Raw genomic sequence first — 26,802 nt, 5'->3', positions numbered from 1 at the left:
ACTCTTCCAGGTGTTTAATCGTAATATTTATTTAGGTCTGATTTTCAGCATAAATACATATATGTATATGAATTAAATTTGGTGCTAAAATACTAACAGTTTTTACTTCTCATTTGTTTTTGTTGTTGCTGTTGTTTTCACATATTTATATATATATATATAGATTGTTTATATTCTTCTCTGTGATTCTCTGTATAAATAAATATGCAATTCATTTACTTCGCTTCTCTTTTGTATACGTGAATTAGGTAGTTTTGTTCTCGCTTTGTGTTTTGTAAAAATTTAGAATTGTTTTTCATACGAGTTGTTTCAGTAGCACTTGCGTGGATTATTGCCCATGTAGTATATATAGATGGACATATTAGATGTACGATATACAGAGCTGATTATACATACATACATACATACACGCACTTTATAAATATATAGACAATAATAATGATAAGAATTAACGTAATGATATATAGCATAGATACTTATGCGGGTGTATGTATGCATGCCTACGGGTTTACTAACAATAAGATTGATTGATAAGTATATATATATAGATTGAGAAGAATCCTTAGCGCCATGCAAGACGGGATATATATAGGGGGGAAGAATTGGTATTCAGATTGTCCGCTAGTATAAGTTGTGGAGCAGTTTCCTTAGTCGTCTTCGTCGTTGATGGCCGCGCTGCTGCGCGAGATCTTCATGTAGGCAGCACAAATGCATTCACAAACAAAGCGATATTGACTCTGGAGGGGATGTGGAGGAGAGAGAGAGCTGTAGATTAGCTGCATGTGATGGGATTGACTCGATAGACATACCACATTCTGTACCATGCAGGCGCGCTGATCGCGCATGGTGCGCACTATGTCCAGCGGATAGACAGGCTCGCGCGCCTCCATCAGCGCCAGGGCCGTGTCCATTAGTATGAGCACACCAGTGCGTCCAATGCCTGCCGAGCAGTGCACAATCACGGGCGGATTAGCGGCGCTAATGCATCTGCGAGGGGAGAAACCGAATTAATTTTTGCTCTAGCTAGGCTAGATCTAGATCTGGGACTCACTGGTGCACGCTGGTTGATACGGGTGTCTCGTCCTCGGGCGTTGCTCCATTGCTCGCTGCGCACTTGCGCTCGCTCATCAGTCCCCCATTCTCGTCAGCGTCCGCGTCGAGCAGACGCACCTGCTTCAGGCTCTCCTCAATCTCCTGGAGCAGCGTGCGGTTGCGTGCAGCGCGCACACGCTCCGTGAACTCGAGAAACAGGTTGGGGTCGGAGGGCACGCAGTGATCCGGCCAGGCAAGATACTGCATGTGATGAATGTGCCGCTGCTCGTGCTTATCCCGCAGCACAAACTCACGGAAGACAAAGCTGCCCGTCTCGTCCGGCTTCTCGCTCAGACAGCGCACCGAGAAGCCGTCGCCCAGCTGCAGCTCTTCGCCCGTAACGGGCCAATATTGATGGCATTTCTGGCGACCCGCCTCCATTACGGTGGTGAGCATGACCAGGAGGTGGCTGCTCTCCTGCTGCACCATGCGCCAGAAGTCCGTGGTCGTGCTGGCCAGCGGGCCTTGCGTCGCTATGTAGCGATTCACCCCACCCCCCGGGATTTCCATATTCACATAGTTGGCATTGATGTAGTCGCCAGTCAGCGAGTTGACCAGAGAGACGCGCGTGCAGTCATCTAAACGGGAGAGACTTGGGTGAGTCGAGGATCCCTTATGGACTTGGTTTAGAACTTACAGGGCGATATATCCCGATAGCGATTCTTGGCCGCATTCGCCGGCTTCCGCGCCTCCGTGATGGCCAGGTCGGGATTCTTGCGGTACATCAGTTCGTATTGAGCAAGCAGAGCGCCCGACGCAAGCCCATCGCTGAGCAGCAGCAGGCTCTGGGTGAAGAGCGCGTCGCCATCCAGCAGATTGGAGTGCGAGCCGATCTCATCCGACTCGGGCACATACTGGTAGAGCGGCTCCTCCTCGAGCAGCAGTGGAGCCGAGCGCTTCGGTCGCACCGTCAGCAGCAGCTCGCCGCTCGACTGATGCCTGCACTCCCGTATCATGGCCACCACCTGCTCGTGGCGCAGCCCGTGCACTTCCCGGCCGTTGATCATGATCACCTCGTCGCCCTCGCAGACGCGCGGCGTGCAGCGATCGGCGGGCGTGTGCGGCACCACCTTGGACACCTGCACGGGCAGACTAAGGTCCACGCCGCCCTTCACATTGAAGCCGTAGCGGCCCTGCTCGTCGGCCAGCAAGCGCATGGTGATCAGATCGCTGCCACTGTCCGGCTGACCCACTGCATCCGCTATGGTCGTGGGCAGAAGTACGGGACTGTGCTGCCTCGAGCTGTAGGCGGGCGGCATGGGCGAGGGCGTGCCCGACTCGAAGCGCCTCGTGCACTGCTCTATGAAGCCAACATCGCTGCAAAGCAAACAAACAAACAAACACATTTAGATCAATCTCTGATTGGCTCTAGCTATGCTCGGCACTCTCAGCTAGACTCACAGCTGTATGTCGTATTCGTCGCTGTGCTGCTCCCAGGCCTTGCGCGGCATTGCGTCGGCCTGCTTGGACGTAACCTTGGACGTGTCATGTGGACGGCTCGTTTTCGTGATGGTCAGTATGGTGGATGCGGACGGTTTGCCGTTGTGCGAGGCGGCGCTGTCGGAGCCGCTGGCGGTGCCGTTGTGCAGCAGCTGCGGCGTGCCGTCGGCCGAGCTGCCGCCGCAGGTGGCAGCCAGCGCATTGCCAGCCAGGAGACGCTTGCTGGGCGAGCGGACAAAGACCTTGTGGATGCGGCCGCGCTGCTTGGACTCCTGCACGGCCTGGAGTTCGGTGCGGCCCGAGTAGTAGAACTTGCTGCCCAGGCTGATGTTGAGGAAGCGCGACAGTCGATGCGGCCGCTTCAGCCGGAAGAAGCTGTGGTGCTCCACGCAGGACTTCCACAAGGCCTTCGCGTGCTTGTGACTGCTCATGCCGAAGCCGAGCAGCGTGTCGTAGCTCTCGCTGGGCTCGCGGCGCAGCTGTATGAAGAAATCCTTGCGCTTGAACGACACCTTCACCATCTTGCTCCACGAGAAGGTGTTGATGCGCAGCCCGTGCTGGAAGACGAGCAGCCCGATGGCCGACACGCCCAGCTGCAGCTCCTTGCCATTGGAGTCGGTGGCCTTATGCAAGTCGATGCCATAGAGCTCCAGGCGCTTGCTGTGCTCCAGATAATTGTACTCGGCATCAGCCGGCAGCTGGCCGCGATGCAGCTTATGCAGCTCACAGATCTTCCGCTCCGCCTCCGGCGTTTGCTCCGCCAGCAGCTGCAGTCCGCTCAGGTAGCCCGTCTGATGCTCCACGGCATTGAAGTCGCCCAGCTCAGCTGTGGACCCAAACCCAAACCCAAACCCAAACACAGTCGCAGATTAGTCGTGGCCATAGACAGACTATGGATGCGAGTTACTCACACTGCACCGTGTAGCTGGCAAGCAGGCACTGGGTGTTGCTGGAGCACGGCAATTGGCCCAGCAGAATGTTTCGCTTGATCTGCAGATAGAACTGGTAGCGTGTGAACTCCTCCTGCAGCCGACTGGGATCGCTTACAAAGAACTGTCGACAAGCAGACACCATATCAGTTGAAGGCCCTTTCACCCTATATAGATTGGCTCACCTTAACTCTAAACTCTAATAATGGAACGGCATCGTTGTCGAGCGAGAGGCTGCTGCATTGCTTCTTGAACTGCTTCTGCGCGTCGACCCATCTCTGCAAAATGAAATTGATTGATTGACTGACTGACTGACTGGCGGACTGGATTGACCAATCGAGTTTCCCACTTACCACAACGTCGCCGGGCTTCTGTGGAAACAATAGACCAAAGTAATCCCTTTCGGATAGCTCGAGATAGTGAAAGACCTGATCCAGCAGCTCAGAGCCTTTCGCACGTTTCTGAAGGTTTAAAATCATAAGTTAATTAGAGAAGTGATAAGTAAACATATAAAACATGGAGAGCTTAAACATTAGGTTCTCATATGGAGTAATTGACTTGTCTCGAAAATGGAGACTTATGACAGTTCAGTGGGTATAAAAGGAAACCTTTCATTGCATTGAAAAGCTTCAATAATAATCATATATATAAATATATACATATGTATATATCGCTTCGCATCGTTCCACACGCATAAATTTCACCGTTTGCCCAGTTTAGTTGACTCGAAATGGCTAACTGTAAGCTGACGTTAATTTGACTGTGATTCGGAACAAACAGATCTTAAGTTAGGCACGACGACTTTAGCTTCATTTTCCAGTTTCGAGTGTTTTCGTAATTAAGAAAACAATGCGAATGCCTCTTCGACAAGTGCGTGTCTGTCTATCCGACTGTCTGTCTTTCGTCTCTCCCCCCAAAATGAAAGCGAGTTTCGAGTAAAGATGCGAAGCACTTTTCATATTCGATTTTCAAGTGCACATGGAAAGAGAAAAGGCAGGAGGTGGGGCAGGGGTAGTATTTAAGAAAACAATGGCTAATATATAAAAGTCGACTTTCTATGCCCAAGAGTTCGTTGATTTCTTTACACAATTCGCAATTTACAGTTATTATGCGAACTGCTGGGGAGCAGCTCGTGAAGTGCGCGAGGGAGCTCAAGTGGGTGTTGAGGCTACAGGCGCACAGTGAAAGCTCGCTAAGGCGAACCGGCTGCGCTTTGTTCTGCTCGAGCTAGAACTAAAAGGCAATCCGAATGCAGAGCGCGTCCAGGGGGCAAGTGGGCGTGCTCGAGCCTTCGCTGTCCGCGTACTCACGTCGATCCGAAAGGTGTGCGTGATGTCATCTAGGAACAGGACGGTGACGCATTGCTGCCGCTGTTGCTTCTTGTCGCGCGCCAGGTCTGAGGATGCGCCGCGTTGTCGATAGCTCTTGCTCAGGTTGCTCAAGCGGAAGCGTTCAAACATGGCCCCGCTCCATTCTGCTTCTAATCAAGGCTAAACGTTACTCCCTGCGTGTGCGTGTGTGGGCGTGAGAGGGAGTGTAGGCGTGGCTGCTGTAGCAACTGCTGAAGGCTCCTCTTGTGGCTGGCAGTTTGTTTATTCAATAAATAATGGCAAGACTTTCGACCTTTGTTTGGACGTGTCGTTCACGTTATGGCTAAGACTTTGGATGGATGTTCGAGCTAATACTTCTTTCTCCTCCTCAACTGTGCTGCAAAGAGAGAGATTGATTGGATTATTCGATTTGATAAGGGCTTGACATAACCGAGCTATAATAATTATAAGAAACAAGATCCAACAATTCGTATTTAATAGAGTAAACAACAAGTGCTTGTCGCTTTGTTAACTTAACAGATAAATGCTATGTTATATATATTAACATGTTAACATTGCAGTCTGTAATCTTTAGGAAATAGTAGAGCTATCTTCATAACACTGTTAACTTCTTTGCCCAAATAAAACAGTTAACAGTGCTATTAACATATGTTAACACATTTCACGTTCCCTTATATTGAACACTAATTAAAAGAGACGCATTTATTTGGCTCTCTGCGTAATATGGAAACATTTTCAATTACGTTCGCACTTGACTTTTTCGCCCAGTTTTTATTGCTTTCTTTCTTTTGGCTGGGCCTGCCAGCCGGAAATTGTGTATTAATATAGAACACACACAGAAAGGCAGAGAACGGCAGAGTGAGAGAGATAATGATATAGAGAGGGAGAGAGCACATAAATATTTTTATCTGTCACATGTACAAAATACTTGTATTTGTATTTGCTTTTATAACTAATGGCATAATACTTAAATAGCAATCGAAGTCTGCCTCTATGTGTGTGTGTGTGAGTGTGTGGGTATGTGGTGGGTTTGGGTATTTAGTACTAGCACAATAAATATACAAGTGAAAGCCCCACAGCCGATAAGAAATTCCCAATCAATTTTGAACTCTGACTCGTTCCGAAATTAGTTTCTACTTAAATTAGCATTCATACTAAGGCTGTGGCCAGAGAGATGTGGGCCAGAGAGAAGCAAATGGAAAGGCAAAATCAGTTCGATATATGTATGCATGTATTTACAACTAGTTCATATATCATGGGGAAAAGCTCATAAGCCAATTACAAGGTGCATCAATCAAAAGGAAAGATAAACAGAACAGCTACACATGCACACACACCCACACAAATGCACTCCCACACACACACACACACTCACATGCCTATAACATATATTCTATTGAATCAATTGCGACCAAGTCGAAAGGAAGTCCGAAGACGTAGACAAAGACGATATTAGTCATTCGCTACACTTGTCAACGACTTTGTCTACGCTGTGCGTGTGTGTGTATGCGTGTGTGTGTGTGCGTTGCTTGTCAGCGCGTGAAAATATGCGCCGATTGCTGTCTTAGGCACAGTAAAAAGACCTCTGGGCCAAACTGCTTGTCAGCTGAAGTGCTCAAGTGTTTCCCTCTTACACCCGCACACACACACACACGCACACACACGCACACGCACACACCTGAGTAGTACACCTCACAAAGTAAACAATGGCAATATGCAAAGCGGCAAAAAGGGAGTGTGAACCAAAGCTTCAGCTGCACGACTTTTAAATACCCTAAGCTAACATTATAAAAAAGTCTCTGCATTTAATTTTATATTTTATATGCACTTATATTGAAATAAATGTTGTATTGAATTACTATAGCAGAACTGGCTCAGATTACAGCCTAAGACCTGGACATGATAGCTTCTTCTTATAAAGCGTTCTACCATCTGTTCTCTGACCTCGGTCAACAATTAACTAGATCTGTTTTATATCCAGCTATCGAGCTGTGCCATTAGCCCATTATGCAAGCTATTTAGGCTACCAACATGAAGCCAATTAATGCCTTCCACATGGCTAGCTCAGTAGGTTAAGCTGATTAGGCAGGTGCAAGAGGAGGGCGGGCAGCCAGGGGGCGGCGGCTGGGGGTTGGGGTTTACTCTTAATTCCGTTTCGTTATCAGCAAATGAATGCAAATTTGTTAGGCACACAAGGCGCAGCCCGTTCAACCGTTTGGTAATGGGTCGATAATTTTTTTTTATTTTTTAGATTGCGTGCAACAGGTTGAAGACGTGGAGTGTGCGACTCCTAGATACCCTGTGTGCAGTGCTTCAATTTGTTATGTTATTAGCTATTTGTCTTGGTAATCAATTCTAGACACATTAAAAAGAAAGCCTTAAAGCTGCTCTCACCAAGAGACTGTTGATCGAATTAAATCAGGAGATGTCCCCATCGATAATCGATCAGCAATCAAAAACTCTGAATCTACATAAATCACTTCCACTTCGCTCCATTGCCGGCTGCGCTGCCCTTTTACGAATTACAGGGTATGTAAAGAAAGCAGAAACGAGATTGCGTCATTTGCGCTGGTGACGCCCACAAGGCCCCACCATCGCCCCATTTCAGGGAATTGGCGACAAAACGACATCGGCCAACGGGCCATATATGAACGGGAAGCCTTATAGACGCTATTCGACTCGACTCGATTCAACTCGACTCGATTCTCGTTGTGGCTATGACGGCTTTTCGTAGTTACCCTCGCTCTGTATGGCAAATGGGTATGCTGGCGGAGGGGGGTGGGCTGGAGTAGGGGTATTCAGGTGATCACATTGTTTGTTTGAATTACGTATTTCTTTATTATTATTCTCGGCTGTTGCCATTAATTGAAAATGAAATGAAATGAACAACAGCAACAACAACAACAACAGTAATAACAACAAAGATGGCACACGAGCAACATTAACAGGAATATTTCTGGCTAAACAGTTGTATTGTTTAAAGTGCATAAACAAAAGCACAAACACTTCCTCACACACACACACACCCACACACATGTATGTGTATGGATATGTATATCAAATTTATTCGCCTGACAACACAATAATAATGAGAGGGAAACAAATACAAATTTTTGGTTCGTTGACCGAGTTTTTGGGCAAAGCTTCTCCCACTTTTCTCTCGCTCGAATTGCAAAGTTTATGTTTATTATGTTAGGTATTCAAATGTGTGTGTGAGTGTGTGTGTGCACGTATTTTAATGCAGATTCAAGTTGCTTTCGTTTGAGCAGTTTGGCAAATGCTGCTGCTAGCAGCTTCCGTTGTTCGCGCACAGTGGGACAAAGGCAATTTGCTGCGGCAGTAAATAGCAGCAGCTGCTCTCAGAGCCGAGCTTAGTCACATATATGACTAATTTCTCAGTGCTATTGCAATTACGACTATTTGACATCGAAAGTGACTCGTTTGGCAGCCCGCGAGCCACTGTGCGACTTCTGCTTTGGCTTTGTTCGCGTGACCCGCTGAGCAAACGGAGGAAATGGCAACGTAAGCAAATCCAATTTGCTTGCCTGATGCTGGGAAGTGGATAGTAAAGCGAGCGTGCGAGTGAGAGAGTAAGAGAGGGAGGGAGGGAGAGGAAGAACGTTGAACCGGTTAAGTATTGGACAGCGCTTTAAACTGAGCTTCGATGTCAGCTGAGCTGCTCAAGTCACGTAGATCTGCAGATAAAGTGCGACTGCAGATGAGTCAAGCCGATTGGCCAATGGAAACGGGGCAGAAATAGTCAGAGAGGTCACACGGCGGACGGAGACTTGGACAGAGCTGGTACTGGAACTGGAACTGGAACTAGAAACGGAACCGAAAGCCGCACACTGTGCGGTCTGCCCTGTGCGTAATGGGAGACGCAGCCGTTGAACCTGCTAGCAACGTAATTTGAAGCGGTAAAACACACAAGCGGAGAGGTGAAAATGAGAAAGGGGGCCTAGGGCTGGGGCTGGGGCTGGGCCTGCCTGTCACTCAATTTCAATTAGGACACATCACTCAAAGAGTCGGCGAAAGGTATTTTCATTATGTCACTAACTATGTAACGCTTCCATCAAAAAGCAAAATCTAAATATTTAATATTTTCGACTGCCTGGGAATCTTTATCAAAGTCAACGCGGTCGAAGGTGGACAGCTTCGAAAGCTTCGTCTGTTGAGCAACCCCACGTGCGGGCAGCTGATAAGAGAGAGTGAGAGGAGAAGGAGAAGGAGAGGGGGGATGGACTCAATTGAATTTGCCGTGCCAGAGAGGCATCAATAATGTTGCTGCTTGCAGCTGCTGTCTGTCCATTTGCATTTGTTTGGTTTTATGCGCTTTACCGTTATGCGTCAGGGTTGCCATGTGTGCGCAGGGCTACAGCAAAAGGGGGCGGGGCAGGGCAGGGGCAATGCTTATCGCTGTTTGCTTTTTAATTTTTATTGCTTCTGACGAACGACCAAACGAACGGCACGGCACGGCACACGCACCCCGACAACGAGATGCTCTTATGCTATTTTTGTGTGTTCATGCAACGGTAGCCCCCAGAGCCAACCAGCCCCCGGGCTGCACACGCACACACACACACGCTGACACACAGTCAAGCAGAGAGCACACACACACACACAGGCACAGATGAAGAGCTGTCTGGTTGTTTACGCTTCGCTTCTTCTTATATTCTTAATGATTGTTTTACACTTTTTGCTTTTACCGTTAAACGAAAAAATAAACGAAATTTGTCGACTAAACAGTTTGCTAATGCCCGCGACGGCTTAAAGTCAACTAATCCCATTTGCGGCGAAACTGTGCTGAGCCTAATGCGCTGCAAGAGTCAGAGCGTGAGAGTGGAAGAGGCAGAGCAGAGAGTGAGAGCTGTGGCTACAAGAAAAAGAACAAACTAGTTCAATTAATTAAACGATTTGTAAACACAATACCATGATTAATTACACACACACACCCAAATACACAGAAATACAGACTGCATGCATTCATTTCTGGAATTAATGTAGAATGCAGTAGTGTGAGTGTGTGTGAGTGCAAGTACATTCTCTCCCTCTGACGCTCTCTGTCGCTCTTTTCAAAACTGTGATTTTCAAGCAAATCAGACAGACACTGCGACACTGCGCTTCGTTGAGTAGGCGGCATCTTGAGCTGTGCATGCGTGTGTGTGAGTGAGAGTGAACATCGCGAAGAGAGTAAAATCATAATAATGAAAGGCAAGCAGAGCGCTGTGCCGCGTTGATTCTGCCTGCGGCTGCAGATAAGCGCACTCACACACACACACACACACACGAACACATAGGTAGCAAAACAAGAAAAAGAGTTAAATGAGCCGCTTTGGGCAGGAACTGCAGCTCACCTTTTTACTCGTAGCACTTAGGTACGGCGTATGATGGTGTGTACTCTTTTTACATAGCAACAAATTCAGCAAATATGAAGAACACATTTATTTGTAAGGCTCCTTCGAAACTTTACACAAATATTGACGCACATGCACACACGCACATACACATTGATCGGTCGCTCACGCACACGGGCTGCGAGTCGAAAGGAAAACAAAGCAGGAAAAAATGGAACGGCACAACGAAGCCGCAAAACGAAAATAAAGTTATGGTACTGTGCTTGTTTGACTATGCGAGCTAGGGTTTACATATGGAACACGTAACGAAACCGCAAGCAGTTGTGCTTTCAATAATGAACAAAATTAACAAAATAAAATAGAATTGAATTTTCTTTCCGAAACCGAACAAACCAAGGCGAGCAGCGACGAACTAGTGATGTTAAATGCGGGCGAACAACGTATCGATGTATCGATGTTGTTAAAATATTACGACAGCCATCACGATGTTTGTGTGTGTATATCGGAGAGAAACTCTAAATAGTTACTGATTGCTTGCTCACTGACCGAAGCTGACTGATATGGAATATACGCGCGTGATTTGATTTTCAAATTTTATATAACAAAGCAAACATTACTTTATGTTGGCAGAAATAGAAGAAGAGAAATTAAACATAATTTTAAAATTAATTGAAATTGAAATAGTAGCTGTTAAGCGATGGCCAGTCGTGAAGGGGGCAAGAAGAAGCCCTTAAAAGCCCCCAAAAAGGAGGCCAAAGAGATGGACGAACAGGACTTGGCCTACAAGCAGAAGCAAAAGGAGCAGCAGAAGGCTCTCGATGCAGCCAAACAAAAGGCAGCCCAGAAGGGCGGCAAGAAGGCATCTAAATAGCATATATCATCCACACGCAGGATATTCGATGTCCTGTTCTGCAATAAAATTGAGTTGGCTTACGTTTTGCCCAGTTGAATGATGATTAATTGCTTCTATTACTGTGCTGAGGTCGGGGTTGCTCGCTTAAAAAACCATCACAAAAATGTGACAGCCCAAAGGCCACACAAAAAACCTTTGCTGGACACGGGCATTGGCGAGCGCAACAAATGCGGCAAATACGCATTTGATGCGTTTTTTATGTTAATCGAGTGAGCTAATGGACATTGCGAACTGTCTGTCGTGCTGATGTCCTGCTGTCCCGATGTCCTCATGTCAGAGTGGGACATGTGTGTGTCAATTTATTGTATTAATCAAACGCTAAAGCGATTTGTAGTTGATGAAGCCTTACACTACGGGAGAGGCTGGAAGAAGAGACGCTCCGATAGTTGCAACTAGAGATAAAAAAGAGACTATTAGGGGGAGAGTGAAAGCGAGAGAGAGAGTGAGAGATAGAGAGAGAGAGAGAGAGCGAGAGAGGGAGGGGGAGAAAGATAGAAGCAGAGTAAGAGGGACAGAGACAGAAATAGCGAGTGTTTCGCTTATTGAAGTGGAGCTGTAAATGAGCAAAAGAGACTTCTGAAAGAGGCGAAAGAGAGAGATATATTGAGAAAGATCTTATGGATCTCAAATGTAGATATCCAAGAACACTCAACTCATTATACAAGAAATAATCAAGCTCGTGTGTTTATCATCATATTTAATATTTAAGCCTTTTATGGAAAACGTATTTGAATTGTTTTTATACAAAATTTAAATTACATTTTTTAAAAGCTAAAAATTGTATAGTTTCGCTTTAAGTATTATACAAATATATAGATATTTTGTATTTTTTTAAGTGTAGGCAAAAAACATAACACAAATAAAACTTAAGCAGAACTCTTAGAGGTATTTATTATTTATTATTTTTAAACTAAATCAATTCAGAAAACTGAAGGAAATATTTCAAAAATGTGTGTGTGTTTTTTTTAATTATAATTATAATCGTAATCTAGAAGAGGAAGCATTTGATATGTTGTAAAAATGTGAAGTATTAATTTTAATATTATTATTTTTTATTATTAATATTAATATTAATATTTATATAAATTGAGTTTTATGTGATATTCGAGCTGGTGAAAATGTACAATTTAATTTAAATAATTAATAACAATTACCATTAGTTGAATAAGCATTTTGATTTAATTTTTAGATTAATATTGTGTTTATTTTTAAATATATATATTGTTGTTGTTGTAGTTGTTGTTGCTGGCACACTATCCAAGTCTTATGCAAGAGTTTTATTTCGTAATTAATATATAAGTTTATGTGTTAAATTTAAATTTAATTAATTGCATATATGCCGAGTATTTTTTATGGAATTTCAATGGGTTTTCTCGTGTGAGTTGTTTGTTGTGTTTAATTTAAACTTAATTAATATATTTATTTTGTAATTAATATACAAGCTTACACATTATTTAACAACATTGAATGTTTTAACATTTGCCAAAATATTTAATTAAAAAATTGCTAAACAAATTTCAGTGTTCAATCATATATACTATTTTAAATTATCATTTTTTTTATAATTTATTTTTTTTATTAAATATTTGCCTGCATTGCTTAAGCATCTGACTCAAATATTTAATAAAATACAATTTCTTTAGATTTGTATTTAGTTTTTAGTAATTATTTTTAATTCTTTAAGGTTTTATGTACAATTTGTTGTTTAAATATTTTAATTATTAAATATTATTAAATATTGCTTAGACATTCAAATAATATTTATTTTTATTTATTTTAAATTTAGAAATGCCTAAGCAAAAGGTATAAAATATTGCTTCATATTTTAATTTAATTTAAAACTGTTGAATAAAAGATTATTCAAAACATTATTTTATAAAATTTGCTTAAGCATTCCTTTTCAAGATTATTATTATTATTATTTTTTTAATTTTTGAAATGTTTTCTTTTTATTTACAGCTTGAAGCTTGGCTTACAATTTGCTTGCAAACTTTTCACGCCTTCTCTGTTCCTCGCAGCAGCTGCTGGCACTTGGTGGTGCGAGTGGTGCAGTGGCTCAGTTGTGGTTGCCCTTGCGCGCATTGAAGAACATTCGCGCCACCTTGCCTAGGGCGCCAACAAAGTCCCAGCGCTGTGCCTGCTGCTGGTGCTGCTGCAGCTCCTCCTCCTCCTGCTGCTGCTGCTGCTGCTGCTGGCAGTCGCGCCTCGCCTAGGAGGGCGTGGAGTACCAGGCACTCGCCGGGCTGCCCTTGTGGTACAGGTGGAAGCTCGAGTGGGGCGCGAAGTATTGCGGCTGGTCCAGGTTGCTGTAGGTGACGCCGCCCTCCGTCGTGGTCGTGGCGTGCGGGTGCATGCCCGCCGTGTAGGCCTGCGGCTTCAGGGGCAACGTGGCGCCCGCCGAGCCGTCCACGGGCGTGGCGTATTGGCCGCGCAAGGGGTCGGCGTAGTCGTAGCCGGCATTGGAGCCCACCAGGAGGCCGGGCGGCGCGGCCGCCGAGGGCAGCTTGGCCGAGTTGTTGGAGTCGCGCGGCGACACGGAGCTGGGCGGCGTCATGGCGTTGTGGTAGTCAATGGAGCTGTGGTAGCCGCCGTAGGTCGACACCAGGTTGGTGAATGCGTCTGCCGAGTTGCCGCTCTTCTGGCCCACAGGATGCGGCACGGAGGCAGCTGCCGCCGCCGAGTGCAGCTGCAGATACTGGTTCTCATAGGAGGACTCGCTGCCCGGCGGCGTGGGCAGCGGCCCGCCCTGCTGCTCGCCGTAGAACACGCCGGGCACGCCCACTCCAGTGGGCGTCTGCCTGGCTGTGGCGCGTATCACGCTCTCGCGATTCGCGTACAGCTGGCGCAGCAGCGCCGTGGCCGGCATCGGGGCGGGCTGCTGGTAGGGCGTGCCGATCCACTGGATCGTGCTGCTCTTCTCGTTGGCATCTCCGGCGTGGAGCTGCTGCTGCGCCTGCTGCTGCTGCTGCTGCTTGATCAGCGCGTCCGTGCTGAAGTCTGTGCTGGGCTGGTTGTTGTTGTTGTTGTTGCTGGGCGAGGGCAGGTGCTTCGACATGGCGTGCTCCAGGTCCTTGACAGCCGAGTCGGCCGAGGCAGCTGGCTGCACGTCCTCCACCATGGAGGGCAGGCGGCTGCGCGGCTCTCGCTGCTGCTCCAGGGCGGGCAGCTTGCTCAGCGGTTGCTGCTGCTGCTGCTCTGCCTGCAGCTGACCCACCTGGCCCACCTGTTGCTGATCCGCTTGCTGCTCCTCCGCCTGCTGCGCCGCTTTGCTCTTGCGCTTGCGCTTGCTGCTCGGCGCGCTGCCGGTGGGCGTCGGTGTGGGCGTGGGCGTGGCAGACATCGTCACAGGCAGCACGCCGTCCACCTCGACGCCCAGCGGCGTGGGCGAGTCCTTGATCAGCGCCAGGCTGCTGTTCAGGTTGCTGCCATGCGCCGCATTCCGCCCCCTGCCCCGCTGCGTGTGGCCCTCTGCGTCGGTCTTGGGCGAGCCGAGCCCCAGCTTCATGTCGCCACTCAAGTGGGCATTGCCCTCGCCCGAGGCATCGCCGCCAGGCGAGCCGCTGCTCTTGTCGTTGCCCAGCCCCTCCTCGTGCTTGATGCTGTCCACACTCGGCTCCAGCTGGCAGCAGTCCAAGATCAGATTCTCATTCTCACGATTGCTGAGGGGACAAAGGAGAAGTGACGAGCGGGTTAGTCGGTTGTGATATACCCTATTTGTACCATTTATTAGGGAGGTCCGGGGCTCCCTTAAGTATCTCTAAGACATCTTGGGAATTTCCCTGGACTCAACTCCTTATCCTATTCCCACTTATACTCAGGATTCACCCACCTTATAACGTAGTTGACGCAAATGATGTTCTGCTCGTCGGCATTTTTGGTGCTGCAGACGACTGTGGCGCAGGTCTGGAGCCAGGTGTAGCCGCCGTTCTTGTTCATCAGTCTGTAGTAGCCAGTCAGGACCTGCCCCTTCTCGATCACTGAAAGGGAATGCACATTGCAATGAGCTGCGATCGATGGACGGGCTCAGAGGAACTTACGATCTGTGTGGCTCTTGCGCAGGCGATTCGCATCCTCGGCATGGCAGAGGCAGTAGAGACTCTTGTTGACCAGATCCTCGGGCGTGTAGTCCAACAGGTCCGATACTCTGCAGCAGAAAGGAGGGAGAAAAAGAGAAGGTATATCAGTAAGGGCTATTGGCCCAGGTAGACTAGCCCCACTCACCTGGGCTCGCAGTGCGCCACGCGCAGATCAAAGTTGACGCGCGTCACAAACATGTCGCACTCCAAGCGTATCTCGTGCACCGAGGGCGGCGGCAGCGCAATGGCCAGGGCGACCATGCCCAGCAGCGGAGGCTGCGCCTTGCGCGTGTGCGAGAAGGTGTACTGCGGACGCAGCTTGCAGAGCAGCAGCACCACCTGCAACAGCAGCAAAAAACCAAGACCGACCATCGAAGAGTTAGTGAAAATAGGTCAAAGACTAGCTGCTTAAGAGCTATGATAGAGAGAGACAGATAGAGAGAGAGCAGCAGTGAGAGGGGAAGAACTGCTCACGTTCAGCAAACTGCTTGAAAGTGAAGTGTAGCAGCGAGCTTTCAGAAGGCTATCGTGGCAGAGAGCTGAATGCTATTATATACAGTTGACGACTGAATGCGATGATTGATGATGTTGTTGATTGCACTTAGTGACAAGAAGCTGACAGTTATGAATTGCTCGCTTGATGTTTCGAATTGGACTGAGTGACAGGAAGCTGAAAGCTATACATAAGTGCTGGCTGAATGTGTTTGTTGGCTGGTGATTGTTGCGTATGCTACCACAGATAAAAACAGTAAGATAGATATATGTTCATATTGTAGATGGGTAGAAGTGTTCAAGGCATATTGAATTCGCATTGCCATGTGCTGCATTGCTGTCATCTGCTATAAGCATATGGTAAATAATATAGTATATAGGGTATGTGACTGTTGAAGGCTTAGTATATATAACAGATATATTTGTATTATGTGTATATACTAGCATATAAAATATATTGGAATTTCCTGAACAGACAGTTGAGTAATGTGATATATTAGAAATTTATTGCCAATACCTACATATAAAATGATGTGATAGAATTATTATGAATAGTCCTATATAGTATATTTGTATGTATATTCATGTGATGATATATAGTTTACTAAAGCAGCTATATTCGCTGTTGATCAATGCAATATCAGAATGACTGTGGGCTATCTCCTCTTGGCTCTTGACTGTGTGTAGTGTATTTAGCATAGATATATGGGATGACCGATATCAGTATAGTATAGTGGCTATATTCGATGCTGATCAATCTAAAATCAGTTTTGCATTGCCTGCTCAAACGAAATGTGGCCGAAAATTGAAAAACTGATTGATAAATGGCGCCTCGAGAGGCGTCGTCAAATCATAAACTAAATTAAATTTTGCTTCATTTGATTTTTTTTAATAATTAAATTTTAGGTTGTTTAGGAATTTGTTTTAGTTGCTCTGCATTTTGTTGTACTGATTTCAATTGATACGTACCGAATAGTTCGAGGCCGGATTCTTAACATTTTTACCATTTGTATTGCTACCGCTGCAATTGCTGGTTGCATCGCTCGCCTGTAGATAAGCATTGGGATGGTGATGGTAAAAAATGGCTAACAGACAGCTCTATATATGTATGTATATATGTGTGTATTGTACGTTCAACCAAAGATCGGTTAGTCTACTGCCCCAGCACGTCACGAACCGGACAAACGAATTCGCTAAGTGTTAGAAAGAAAGCTACGAAACCAAAAACAAACTCAAAAGAGAACCAAACTAAGGTCTACTACACTATGCTACAGGGCTCGGAGTTGAGTTGAGTTGACTTGAGTTGAGAGTCAGTGCTTGAGGCTTACCCGGTAGCCGGAGGACTTGAAGTGGCATCCGCGCTTGGTCAGCGTCGACTTCATCCGCACGCAGAAGCTGCGATCGTAGCCCTTGTAGCCGCTCGTCGAGGCCTGCGTCATGGAGGCGGCAACTGCAAGAGGAGGATGAAACGGAGTTTAGCTAAGGTCCAATTGGGCTGCGGTTAGTTGGGCTCTAACTGGTTAGGCTAGTTGGCTAGCCGGACGCCCGGGATACCCAGGTTCTTGGTAGCAACTCGGACTCGACTCACCGTCTGGATTGTTCGTACCGTGTGTGCCGCTGCCGTCGTCCGAGGCGCCCGACGTGGGTGAGGCCAGGCCAGCCGCACCACTGCCGCCGCCGCCGCCAGCTCCCACACTGCCGCCGCCGCCGGCGCCGCCACTGGTGAGGCTCAGGCCCAGCTGGTCGGCGATCTCCGCATGGTCCGCCTGGTGGATGTAGTCGAATATGCTGCTGCCCGTCATCTCCACCTGCGAGAGGCCCAAATAGATGGACACCGTTTCCGATATGTACAGGAAGCGTCCATCCGCTGCCACCGCCAAAGCGAAGCCATCCAGCGACTGCGGCAGAGAGAAAACGAAATTCAGTTAGCCAAATTTGCATAAAGTTAACGCCAAAGATGGCTGCCCGCATAGCAACTCATATATATCTTTCTCTCTCTCTTTCTCATTGTCTGCCTCTCGCTCTTTCGCTTACCTGTAGTATGTGGGTGCCCTGATGTTGCTCGAACAAATCAACCGCGGGACTGCGTCGTATGGCTGCACCTGCAATGGAGAACGAAACGCATGCCAAGTGGCAGAGCGGTTAGCAATTGGCTAGAGGCAAAAGCAACACTCAAAAGGTGCTAAAACAAGGTGTGCGAGTGACGTAGCTGCATTCCCTATACACTTGCAGGGCATGTATATAGTTATAGAGCTATAGATAAGATATACTTATTTATAAGTGATAGATATAGATAAGATAGAGGAATATAGCCAACTTAAGCCCAAGCTGGTTTCGCTTTAAGCTAACTTGAAGTGATTCAAGCAAACTCCGACCGAAGGAAGCCCTATTCATGGCACTTTGCCTGGGTTGTTTGCCCATCGAAGTGGCCAACAGTGGTCATTGCCACGTCATGCTATGCTGGCCACGTCAACATTCAGTTATTGTCACGTCAAAGGCATGAGCGAGGTGCCTGAAAGAGAGGGGAGAACGGCGGCAATGGCAGCTGGCTGCAAATCGAGTCGAAAAGGTAGACAAGGCGCTAAAAAATAATCCAAAATCAATGGGGCGTTATGTATGGCCAAAAGGGGGCCACAAGTGAAAATAGAGAGGGAGGGAGGGGAAGGGGGACGGGCGTTAGTTCAATTGTATTATTATGCGCAACTAAAGCCCAGAAGGCAGAGCAACAAGCTGCGGGCAATAAAAACCACTTCAATTTGACCCACCGACAAAAAACGGAACGGAACGAAACGAAATATATATGTATGTATGTATGTATGTATGTATGTATAAAAATATTATGAAAGCGGGGCGGGGTAAGGTCATTAAAGGCAAAGCTGTTATGGTGGGCCTCAACACCCACACATGATAGAGAGAGAAAGGAAGAGAGAGAGACACATATGGACAGCGGAAGCGGAAACTGTTTGCCAACTGGGCAACTCGAGGCGAGGCCAAGAAATCGCTGGGGATTCACAGCAGCCGAGTGGAGACGGGAAGAGCAGAGGGAGGGAGGAATGGGCAGGCTCAAGGAGCAAGGGAATTGGCATTGGACTAAAGCGATTTGCACTTGTGCGAATTATGACCTGGCAGCGGTCTGAGGGGGTTGCTTGTGGTCGGTCTGTCGGTCGATGGGCTGGCTTGACCGCCCATAATCGTAAAATTCTATAATTGAATTAAATAAATATGCTTCGCATGGGCCACAGCTGAGGAAATATTGCAAGAGCTCACATATTTATGACACTCGACTCGACAGCTCGACGGCTCGATGGACCAACGGCTCTGCCAAGAGTGCTCCGAGTGGGCAATCAAATGATGATGCGAGAATTCAATGAGAATTGCAGACAAGTTGGAAAAACATTTCAGCATGAAGCACAATTTCAATTGAATACAAATATAAATTTATATATATATTTATTTATATATATATTGGCATAGCATATGACTATGAGAGTCCAGGCTTATATTTACTGCCTAGAGTTCTGTATGAAATATTCAGTATATTTAGGATCGACTTTTAGGATATACTACTTTCTTTTTCATTATTTCAAATATATAGAGGTTCATCGACTAAAGCACTCTTTCAGCTTGAATAGGTATAAAAATAATTGTAGGTACTTTTTATTTCTGTTTCACGTTCCAGAACCAAATCAAGTTTATCTAACTATAAAATTATAAAATAAAAATTTATAATATAAATCTAGGTTGATTTCCAGGTGAAAGCTGGCATGGCTTGTCTCCATTAGGGTTCGTCATCTATTTTCGAAGTACTTTAACGACTGCCTAGATTTGTATAATTGCTTATGGGCTCTTTGGCTATAATGAGCTCAGTCGCTGTCCAATCGGAGTGGCCCGGCGGCTTGGCTTGGCCTTCTGGAATTCCACAATGACAGCTATGACACACAGTCACGGCAGTAAAAACAAATCAACATATCAAATAGGCAGAGTGAGAGAGAGGGAGAGCGAGAGCGAGAGGGAGAGCAAAATGGCTGCGCATGCGCAGTAAATAAAATATAAATTGCGCTTAATAGCGATATTTTATGCAAATGAATAACTGACGGCCCCCAAAAAGCCCCTCAAAAGCCCAAAACAAAAATATAAAGCCAATAAATTGTTTGGCTTCGGCATTTGTTGTTGTTTATTTTAAGGTGCGCGCGCATATTGTTTGTAATTTTATTTTATTTTCAATTTTTGGTTTTGTTTTCGGTTTTTGGCATAGAAAAGTTGACAAATCTGTGATTTCACTGTGCCGTTGCGAGGCGACGCCACTGTAAAATGTAGGCAAATGCGTTTCCTGCTTTCGGTTTTTATCGCTCTCGCACTCTCCCTCTCTCCCTCTCTCCTACTATCTCCCTCTACCTATTTCTTCGCCGCAGCAATGGCGCACAAAATGGCCGCCCACGCTGCCGTACAGTCGCGTATGCAAATGAGCCATGCATGAAATTTCACTTACACTGGTGGCGCAAATAGAGTGCACGCTCGCGATCTGAGTCGAGTTTGGCAGGGAATTTGATATGGTAACCGAATAGAATCATGTTTGGTGCGAAGAGTAAACTAAAGTTAGACAACAGATGGATTCGATACTCACTTTTTAGCTTGCTGCTGCTGGACGCCTCTCGGGTCCATGGCGGATCGCCGTGCCCGGAAAAGTCTCTCAGTTTCAAGTAGCTAATGGTCAGTCTTATTATGGAGGCCTTGTCCAGCTGGCTGGTTATGGCTGCTGGCAGCGGCAGCATTTTGGCCAGCTCATAGAACTCGTAGTTCTCCTTGCCGCGCCGCGATCTGGCCGCGTCCCTCGACTTCTCCTTGCGCAGCTCCAGAATGCTGCAAGTGGAAAGGGAAACAGAAGATTAAGACAAGCCCAACAAAGCCAAGGCAATAAATATTGATATATTAGGCGGGTGTTAAGTAGACACTGACGAATGGGAAGCTGCGTCTAGGCCAGGCAGCCTACATCCTCCAGGTAGACACACTCCCGCTCCCGCTCCCGCTCCCTCTCCCTCTCCCTCTTCCCCTCCCTCTCACTCACACCTGTCGTCGCTGTGTCAACTGTTGGCAATTTGTTTGGCTGATGGAATGGTGTCAGAGTCCGAAAACAAATTGCCAGCCATTTGTCAGTCTTTCAACGGACCAGACTCTCACGATCTTGCCGCTCTTTGGTTTCTACTGTTCTAGCTGAGGATAAATTGCCTCGTTTTCTATGCGCAACAGATTTTCCATTGTTGAATGCATCTCCCCCAGAGAGAGGGAGAGGGAGATGTGTCTCTATCTTTAGCGCTGTGTGTTTAGTGGCAACAAAAGCTGCCTCCTCTTGTGGCAGATGCCGCCCGCCAGATACTCGATTCGATCTCTTTGAGCTGCACTCAGTTTTCCATTCAGCAACTGGGTAAACGGGCAGCCCACAGCCGACTCATGGCACTCCGAGCACTCCGAGCACTCAAAGCCAGCCGCTGCTGCTTCTCATATCGTTTGGCCCATCATCTTCGCCAGAAACTTGGCTTTAAAGCGTTCATAATTTAAGTTTGTTGTCATCTTTCCTTGTCGTCGCGTCGCGTCGCGTTTCGTTTTGTTTTCGTTTCTGTTTTTGTTTTTCGTGTTTGAGTGAAATTTCATTCCCTAGCATTGGAGCGAGCTTATGGGCATTCAGGCGAGGCTTGGTGCCAGCCTTTTCATACCCGGAACCCATTGAAGATGGGCAATCGGGGTATAATGGGCTTCTGAAAATGCATTAGCAGCCGGCATGAATACTCTGAATCTGGATGAAGACGACCTGGCTGGATATAGCTCGGTCTAACCGTCGGCATGTCATGTAGATCATACGATACGACATACGATATGCTTCACTTTTGACTATATAGCAGAAGCTATTGCATATGCACCCCTTAATAAGAGGATATTACGGCCGAGATCCAAGTGTTTTATGTTCCACACAATTTTTATTTTATCCAATATATTAAAGTTTGACTACCGATGGTCATTTCTCTAGGATGTTTTAGCTAGGTCAAATTATCTTGATTTAGTCGGGGGCATTAAGCTCTGCTACTAAGAAATGTATTATATTTGGTGACGCTTTTTCTTTTAGGTTTTCCCTCGAGATTTTTTTTGTACAGATTATGCAGATCTATGCATGGAATAATTGCATAAATTGTTAACATTATTATTAAGCTCTGCAATACTTTCAATATTTAAACTCAACTGTTTTCTATACAGATATTTTCAACAGAAGTTAGCACACACACATATACAGCATTCTAGACATTCACACATTCAGGAGCCTCATTCCCAATCAACATTAATTACAACTTTTCAACACTGTTGCTTGCCTCACACTCAACCACGTGAGACTAGGCCACCTTTTGTAGAGTATTTGAAGTCTCCACATAAGCACAGTCCCATTTTCTTGCCCTTCTTCTTCTGTGGGCTGCCTCGCTTTAGCCAGATTTGTTGTTGTTGCTGGTCCGTCTTTCAGTTGCTGTACATTTCGTACATTTTGTGGCCTTTTACATTTATTTTAATGTCTGTGGGGCATCTGTAAATGCGCTCATCACACAGTCACACACACATACACACACACACACACACACACAGAGAGCTCGAGAGGTAAGTTTCGTGTAAGTTTGTTGAAACCAAAAGGCAGAAAAAAAAGAAGCCGCGGTGGATGATGCTTATCGTTGGGGGCACTGCCTCGCTGGGGCTATAAAAATATTTTTGTTGATAATTAAAATGAAAACGGCGTAAAGAGCGCTTCGAACAGAAACCCGTACAACATGCGTCTGCCACGGGCCAAGCCAGTTTTTAACCTCAGCAGCGTCTTTGGGTTTTTTTTTAATTAGTTTGTTAAATCTGAGCTTGTTTTGAAATGTTAAGCTCAAAGCCTAAGAGTACCTGATGTTTCTTGCTTTCCCGAAAAACTTGCAGTTCAAAGAACTTAACTAGAAATGGAACCGGCCAATTCGCAATTGGCCAAAGAGTGTGAGAACCTGGCTCATTAATCTTGCCTGACTTCAATATCAAATAACATAATAACCTTTAAATTGCCTCCGCACTAAGGCGGACGAAATTAAATGTCTTTGCAATTTGTCAGGGCTAGAGGAAAATGCCTTGATAAATGATTTCTTGCGATTCGAATTCGCAAAACGGGAAAAATAAGAAAAAATTTAAATGAGGGAGCTGCGCGGCTATAATTTGGCGTGTAAATTGCATGTCATTAGCGAAATGAGAAAAGGGAGAGAGAAACAGTGGGAGATGGGCCGGGGGCTGTCTTAGTATGTGTGAGCATTGAAAGCTTGTCCTTTACAGCCTGACAGATATGCTAAAAGCGTTTGCATATGTGAGCTGAACAGGTGAACTTAGATTTATATATAGGCAGACATAACCATGCTACAACTGCACCCGATGTTCCACTGAGAGTTGAGAACTGACTTAGTATATGCGAGCAGGCTTGCTATATAACATCGCTTTAGGCTCCGCTGATTTGGGCCTTCGTTTCCACTTGATTGGCTGGGAAAGATCGATTAATCGATTTACTTTGGCAACTCCAAATATTGTCATTTGATTAAGACTTTAAGGCGAACTTAGGCAGCTAAGCGGATTACAAGATCCTAGCTGCTGCGGTTGCCAACACAAATTTGCCAAAAATCAAGTCGAGGATCGCGATAAGGGTGGGAAAACTGCGCTGGACTGCATTTTCTTTGCTTTCGTTTTCCTTCTCGGGGTTACCTTTCACACACACTCATGCACAGAGGAGAGAAGAAAAGGAAAAGTGAAGGATAAGAATGTCTCGCTTCATTGTTTAGGGGCTGTGAGAAGTGCCGTTATGTCTTTATCACTTTATGTGTTTTTTTTTGTTTGTTGCCAAACACAGCGTGAATAGCTGTAAATGTTAGTCAGCTATCAACTGCCATTATGTAATCAGAATTCGTGGAAAACACAGAAGCTAAGCCAACAAATAAAACTATTCGAAAGAGCCATAAAAATGCATCTGGAGTGGCCTCAAATGGGAGCGTGGCCACAGAAGGCCCTGATAATAGCTCATTTGAAGTGAATTTTAAAATGTGATTGGATTGAATTTGATTGGCAACAGTAGCAAGAGAAGATTGAGCTATATTTCATACTTGATCGATAAATGGAGCTATACGAAAACTAGACGGCTAAACTAAAATAAATAAATACTTTGATCAGAGTGTGTTTATACATGATATCTAATCAGTTATATAGAGAACGGCAGAGTTGCTAATGGCTGTGAATAGTCTGAATAAAAATACAGAAGTTCTTTAGGCTTAGATGGTAAGTAAATAAATATATTTGGATATGAGGCATTGAGGCCTTTAATTTAATTCGTAGTCAATTTGATTGGAATATTTGTTTATGCATGGAATATTGATGAAGATATTTCTCTCATTCAGAGCAAGCCAAAGATTCCTTATATAAAATATTGAATATGTGAGACAGAAGAAGTGAGTTTAACCTCAATGATAAGAATAATTGTGGAAAAGGTATACCACTCTATTTCCCTATGACTTCTTGACTTGAAGTGCCAAAAACCGCTGCACTAAATTCCCGTCTACATTCACGTCCCAGTCTCATCGAGAACTGTAGGAAATCAGAGAACTCGATGCATTCGTTTCACAAGACTTTTCCACTCAAGGCACTCTGTTCCACTGTCCATAGGGCATATAGTTGGTATATTTGTATAATTTGGTCAATTTACCCGGTGTCAACTAACCCTGGTTCGATGGGTTGCTGTTGTCCGTGCATGCCGGGCGCGCCCGGCTGATGCTGGTTGGGCATTTTGTTGTAGGGCGACATGCCGCAAAGGTCCTGCGTGGGCACCATCCAGGAGTGGGTGAACGGCACGGCGGGCATGCCCAGGGAGCCGACCATGTGGCCGCCGGGATGGCCGGGCGTCGGCTGGCGCTGGTAGCCGGCGTAGTCCATGGCCACGGCCTGGTAGGGCAACATTATAGCACTTGAGTTCAGCTTCACTCTTGCCTCTGGCCCCTTTGCACTTGACTCTTAGCGTTTCTCTTAACTAGCACTGGCACATGTTTGCGATATATGGACACAGATATAGATAGAGATGGAGATGGAGATGGAGATGGGGACTATTGCACTTGGGGCTTTTCTTTTCTATTTATTTTTGACACACTTTTCGGGCAGCAGGTCAACGACGCATCCTTTGTCTGTGTTGTCTGGCGGAGCACGCGTACGTGTCGGTTGCTTCCTTCAATTATCCTTCGACCCGCACGTCGCAGCACGCACGTAAAACTAACGTCGAGTGTCTCTACGTCTCTCAGTCTCTCCGTCCCTCTGACTTTCCGTCTGTCTGCCTTCGATTGGCATTCAAATTAGCGTGCAATCGACTTGGCGGCCAGTTAATTCGCACGTCACACGCGTTTGGCACGTCAGACGCGTTAGCAGCATCCAACTGAAAGGCTGGACTACGATTGCGATTGGTATTGGGGGCTGTCGACGCGTTGCGGCCTGCAAACAAATGGGCGCCAATTACGCACGCACAGGGTAGCTGCCACACATACACACACACACACAAATACAGACAGGCTCACACGCCCACACACAAGTACACCGACACGGATACGGATACGGCTACAGTTGCACGGCCGGGCAGCGTACGTGAAAACTGCAGCAAAACGGCGTTGAAAGTAACGTAAAAGTTATATGATGATGACGAAGAAGAAGACAACGACGACCACGACGACGACGACGACGACGGCGAAGACGAGGCAGAATCAGAATCAGAAGCAGACGTAGCTGCAGCAGCAATAGCTGAAACTAGAGACAACTGCTGAGCGCGCGTTACGAGAGTTGTGTTTACGTAGTACGTCCGTTGCGGGCGACGAATACGTGCAGAATAATTCAGAGTCACGTTCACGTCACGAACAAAACCAAAGTAAGGCAAAAAAAGGCAGCGCTGCCATAGACCCCCTCTCACACACACACACACATGCACAGGCTCACAGTGAGGCACGCACACTGAGTGCAAGAGAGAGTCACGCACACAGCTAGACCATTTTTTGGGGGTGACATCTTTGACTCGACACGAAGCAGCCACGACGAGCAACGAGCGACGGAGCAACGAGCGACCAACGAACGTGAGCGAGCAGCGGCGCCTGTGTGTGTGTGTGTGCACCTGACACAGCGCCTGGTCATGTACAGGGCGCACCAGTAGCATTTTAAGCAGCCTCACGCTCCAATTCGCCGCAAGCTCTCTCGCTTCGCCGTCGCTCTACAGCCAGCGCCACTGTGCGGGTGTAGTGCCAGTACTCGGTGTGTGTGTGTGTGCGTGCAAATGGGCGGGACGTGACTGCCGTCGAATCGGAATCAACATAGCGCGCATACCAAATGAGCACAGCAATGCGTGCGAGCGAGAGCCCGCAATATCCACTAAGCAAAGCAGCGCAGCTGTCTGTTATGTGTTCTTCACTGTGTGTGTGTCTCTCTGTGTGTGTGTGTACGTGCAGACGTTATATTGTAAACTAAAACTGGTTTCGCTTGCTCGCTCGCTCGCACGCACGCGCTGCCACTGGCTGTGGATTACAGTGCGACACGTTGGCTCTTTCTCACTCTTTTATATACTGCTTTGCTGGTATCCCCAGTTTTCGTTGGGGCTGCGTCACGCGCAGCAATTAGTTTACTTCTTTACACATTTGGGAATTTGTTTAGCGGCTCTTTCGGCTGTTTGTCTCTCGCTCACGCCCACTGCTGCTGCGTGCGCTCGTGTGGGAGTTTGTTATGTTGTCTGTCGTTCGCGTCTTCTTCTTCTTCGTCGTCGTTTCCTTTTCTTTTCTTTTTATGTGTGTTTGTGTATGTGACCAAAATGCCAATGACAAAATGCCAATGGTGGCGCAGGCAGCCCGACTGAGGTAGAGCCTCGCTGCCAGGAGCTGCCCTTCCAGCGTGCGTGTGTATGAATGTGTGTGTGTGTGTGTGTGCGTCTGCGGGTGGGGCACGATACACGACGCACACACACAGGTAGCCAGGATTTTCTGCTTGCCCAGAGAATTGTTGGGGGCTGTCGAACCTCTTATTATTCCGCTCTCGCACAGCAGGCAGCGGACGGCTGGGGCCTTACTTTTGCGCCTGCTTTTTATGCGTTTATAATAATTTTCAAGCAATCCC

The 26,802-nt window shown here is 46.5% G+C and overlaps 3 protein-coding genes across 5 annotated transcripts in view; 1 reads left to right on the top strand and 2 right to left on the bottom strand.

The window, feature by feature from the left end:
- Nucleotides 1-4: 4 nt before the first annotated feature.
- On the bottom strand, nt 5-10,565 carry Ptpmeg (protein tyrosine phosphatase Meg). Of its 3 annotated transcripts, none has more exons than XM_089466403.1 (10): nt 10,147-10,565; nt 4,772-5,168; nt 3,815-3,922; nt 3,647-3,739; nt 3,444-3,585; nt 2,494-3,358; nt 1,730-2,409; nt 1,052-1,670; nt 810-987; nt 5-737 (listed from the first exon to the last, which is right to left on the bottom strand). In XM_089466403.1, the coding sequence occupies exons 2-10, from the start codon at nt 4,919-4,921 to the stop codon at nt 648-650; spliced, it is 2,925 nt and encodes a 974-aa protein (XP_089322529.1). In that variant the 5' UTR covers nt 4,922-5,168; nt 10,147-10,565; the 3' UTR covers nt 5-647. The 3 variants fall into 3 exon arrangements, with proteins under 3 accessions (XP_089322529.1, XP_089322531.1, XP_089322530.1); XM_089466405.1 differs by having other exon boundaries at nt 4,772-5,163; XM_089466404.1 differs by lacking the exon at nt 10,147-10,565 and adding an exon at nt 9,499-9,648.
- A 116-nt stretch (nt 10,566-10,681) lies between these two features.
- On the top strand, nt 10,682-11,102 carry LOC108613302 (translation machinery-associated protein 7-like). The gene has a single exon (XM_018006674.2). It carries the CDS (start codon nt 10,844-10,846, stop codon nt 11,015-11,017), a length of 174 nt encoding a protein of 57 aa, XP_017862163.1. The 5' UTR covers nt 10,682-10,843; the 3' UTR covers nt 11,018-11,102.
- A 1,510-nt stretch (nt 11,103-12,612) lies between these two features.
- The window catches only part of trh (PAS domain-containing protein trachealess), a 30,280-nt gene continuing 16,090 nt past the window's right edge, over nt 12,613-26,802 (bottom strand). The window contains exons 4-12 of the mRNA XM_018006651.2: nt 20,252-20,487; nt 17,662-17,729; nt 17,216-17,525; nt 16,956-17,077; nt 16,597-16,674; nt 15,281-15,474; nt 15,097-15,203; nt 14,889-15,036; nt 12,613-14,718 (exon numbers count right to left, since the gene is read on the bottom strand). Coding sequence (XP_017862140.1) covers nt 13,269-14,718; nt 14,889-15,036; nt 15,097-15,203; nt 15,281-15,474; nt 16,597-16,674; nt 16,956-17,077; nt 17,216-17,525; nt 17,662-17,729; nt 20,252-20,487 — 2,713 coding nt within the window. The 3' untranslated portion in view covers nt 12,613-13,268. The remainder of the gene's footprint in view (nt 14,719-14,888; nt 15,037-15,096; nt 15,204-15,280; nt 15,475-16,596; nt 16,675-16,955; nt 17,078-17,215; nt 17,526-17,661; nt 17,730-20,251; nt 20,488-26,802) is intronic.

Source organism: Drosophila arizonae, chromosome 4 (genome assembly GCF_054131065.1).
Source record: "Drosophila arizonae isolate 15081-1271.41 chromosome 4, UAZ_ARI_1.0, whole genome shotgun sequence".
NCBI classification, from domain to species: Eukaryota; Metazoa; Arthropoda; class Insecta; order Diptera; family Drosophilidae; genus Drosophila; species Drosophila arizonae.
The sequence above is the reverse complement of the archived record's forward strand: the minus strand, read 5'-3'. Positions and strand labels throughout refer to the sequence as shown.

Bases quoted from the DNA above. Each gene is read 5' to 3' on its own strand.
- Ptpmeg (XM_089466403.1), bottom strand. From the start codon at position 4,921: ATGTTTGAACGCTTCCGCTTGAGCAACCTGAGCAAGAGCTATCGACAA. The intron at 3,359-3,443 runs GTGAGTAACTCG...TTGGGTCCACAG, and splicing joins TGCCAGCTACACGGTGCAGT to CTGAGCTGGGCGACTTCAAT. The intron at 1,671-1,729 runs GTAAGTTCTAAA...TCTCCCGTTTAG, and splicing joins CTATCGGGATATATCGCCCT to ATGACTGCACGCGCGTCTCT.
- LOC108613302 (XM_018006674.2), top strand. From the start codon at position 10,844: ATGGCCAGTCGTGAAGGGGGCAAGAAGAAGCCCTTAAAAGCCCCCAAA.